The sequence below is a fragment of the Atta cephalotes genome (assembly GCF_000143395.1).
Source record: "Atta cephalotes unplaced genomic scaffold scaffold00018, whole genome shotgun sequence".
Classification (NCBI taxonomy): Eukaryota; Metazoa; Arthropoda; class Insecta; order Hymenoptera; family Formicidae; genus Atta; species Atta cephalotes.
The window spans coordinates 3,439,183-3,441,723 of record NW_012130082.1 but is presented as its reverse complement, the minus strand read 5'-3'; the positions used below and the strand labels follow the sequence as shown (position 1 = coordinate 3,441,723).

Below are 2,541 nucleotides of genomic sequence, written 5' to 3'. Positions count from 1 at the left end.
GTATAGTTACGTAAATAGCAAGTGACAGAGCAATAATGCTAATAAAGATGAAAATCAAGTTAAATTATTTTTAATTTATTTCATGAAAAAGGAAATAATTTTATACTTATATAATAAAATGAAATTTTGCGATGTGTACGACACCGACTCGTGTAAACATATTAAAAATGTAAATATATTAAAAATGTAAATGATTTAAAACGCCGGTATGATCAAACATAGTTAGTACAAAACGATCAATACTTGTTAATATCCGTGCAACGCGTGATATACTATGTAAACGCGCAAGTTTTCGCAGCATAAACTGTAGAGAGAGATGAAAAGGTCGATTTAAAAGGAAAACTGCGTGCATAGTCTCTGCGTTATCGCAAGAAATTTCTGTTATTCATATTTATTAGCGGGCTTGCTCGTATCTGTATAAAGTAAGCGTCTCGCAAATGCGGCATGTAGCGTGTCTTACCTTCTCTATTATGCACACGAGATTTATGATAGACCCTACGTCGACGTGATGCTCGTCGCTTCCTAATATAAACGCCTCTGGTATCACTATATTTAGATTGACAAAGTGTGACAGTATCCCTGCACTTCTCGAGACCTGCAAAATAAAAAATACAATAACTGTGAATTATTTTGCACAAAAATTAAATATAACGTTTCATATAATACGAAGAAAATTTTAATGTAAAAAAAAATCAGATTATATAATTTTTTTTTCATACCAATTAAAAAAATGGCAAAATTTAATGAGATTGTTCTATAAAATATTTCGAATAACTATAGAATCCAAAAGAAAATTTAAGAAAGAAACGTGATATTTGAATTTTTATAATTCATTTTATTTTAACTTCATAAACAATGATAATAGTATGTATACAGTAATATATATGCAGTCGGATCAAAACAAATCATAAAGGTAAAATGAAAATATTTCTATTGAAATATCAGACAGTTTCATATATAGTAGCTCCTACATAAACGCAAAAATATTATTGACTAAAAATATCAAATACTTTGATACTTTTCAACAAATTGTGACAAATAAATTAATTAATGTTCAATTATGACATCAAAACTTTGTTAACAGTCATATTCACGTATTTAAATCGGTGCAAAAACTCATTATTTGTTTTAATTTTTTAAAATAATGAATACTTTAGTTAATCGTCGCGATTTGAAAATACTTTACATACTTTCGGTCAGAGCCGAATATTATATGCTTCAAAGTATGCAAACGCACAATGCGGAAGCTGTGTGAGCATTAATTCAACGGGTTTCGAGTACATGAAAATCGGCTTATCGACAACTTTGTTTAAAAATGTTGTAACCCAAAATACAGATTTTTTGTGCAGTCCTTTAAATATTCAATGTAAAACGGAGTGCTTCCCTGACAATGCTTCCCTAACAATCTTTTTCACCAAAAAAATCTTGAAATAGATGAGTTTAGAATATATAGCATATACAAATTAAATATGTATAATTTTATTTTAATAAAAGTTTAAAGTGCTCCACTCTGTTAATAATTAAAAAATTCTCAGTTTTATAATTTTTTTCATTATACTAATCTATAGTGACATTTAGTTGCATAAAATTATGTATGATAAAAATATCTACTATCTCAATATTATAATTAATATGAGAAAAGAATATGAGAAAAGAATATCAAGAGAAAAAAGAATATCAATCTTTCAAAGTCTTCTCAACCAGGAAAGACAGAAAAGAATTATGTCACGATATGAATGAAATTATTATTGTATACCGAAAAAAATGTCACGAAACGTGACTGAAATTATTGCATACCTAAATTATATGTACTGAAAGCTCTGTTCTCAAATTTTACATTTCCCTTATACAACTTCGCTAAAACATCGCGAACGGATATTATCGTTGCACTGTTTTCTTCATCTTTTGGTGGATATTCGGAAAACAACAGTGTCCTTTTTTCGAGCGCATTTGTTCGCGAAAAATCCATCCCTCTATCCTTCCTGAGTACCGTAGGATATCGCCGGATATACGTATGTCGTTTTAGTGTGCTGGGATGCTGTAGTTTGCAGTTGCAGCGAACTCCGCAAGTCTCCGGGAAAGTTTGTTGCAGGACAATGGTCTCCGTAGGTAGGTAGGTATATGTAGGTAGATAGATACGCCGCGCTCATAAAAAAGCATTATGCGAGTTTGAGAAGTGTATCGTTCCGCTGCCAACTTGGACGAGCGCCGGTCGCCTCTGACGCGCAGAACTTTCTTCTTTCTCTTCCTAATTCACTGTGAGCAACGCGCCGAACTGCATCCTCGCAAACGCATCTCTGCGCATCGTGCGACCGTAAGGGCGTCGCGATAAAAATGTCAGAGAATAAATATACAGTCGGATGCTGGCTGATGGTATTTTTTCTTTTTCTTTTTTTTTAACGTTATATGCGCGCGCCTTCTAGCCACGTATACATCGCGGTTATGAAACGTCATGAAACGCCTGGCTGCTCTTGCTGTTCTTCGCTGCTCCTCCTTTCTTCATTTTTTTTCGTTTTTAGAAAAATACGCGGCGAGAGAGGG

General features: G+C 32.8%; 1 protein-coding gene across 1 annotated transcript in view; it reads right to left on the bottom strand.

The window, feature by feature from the left end:
• The window catches only part of LOC105618763 (hemicentin-2), a 153,412-nt gene that overhangs the window by 56,976 nt on the left and 93,895 nt on the right, over nucleotides 1-2,541 (bottom strand). Inside the window, exon 4 of the mRNA XM_012200293.1 lies at nucleotides 461-595. Coding sequence (XP_012055683.1) covers nucleotides 461-595 — 135 coding nt within the window. The remainder of the gene's footprint in view (nucleotides 1-460; nucleotides 596-2,541) is intronic.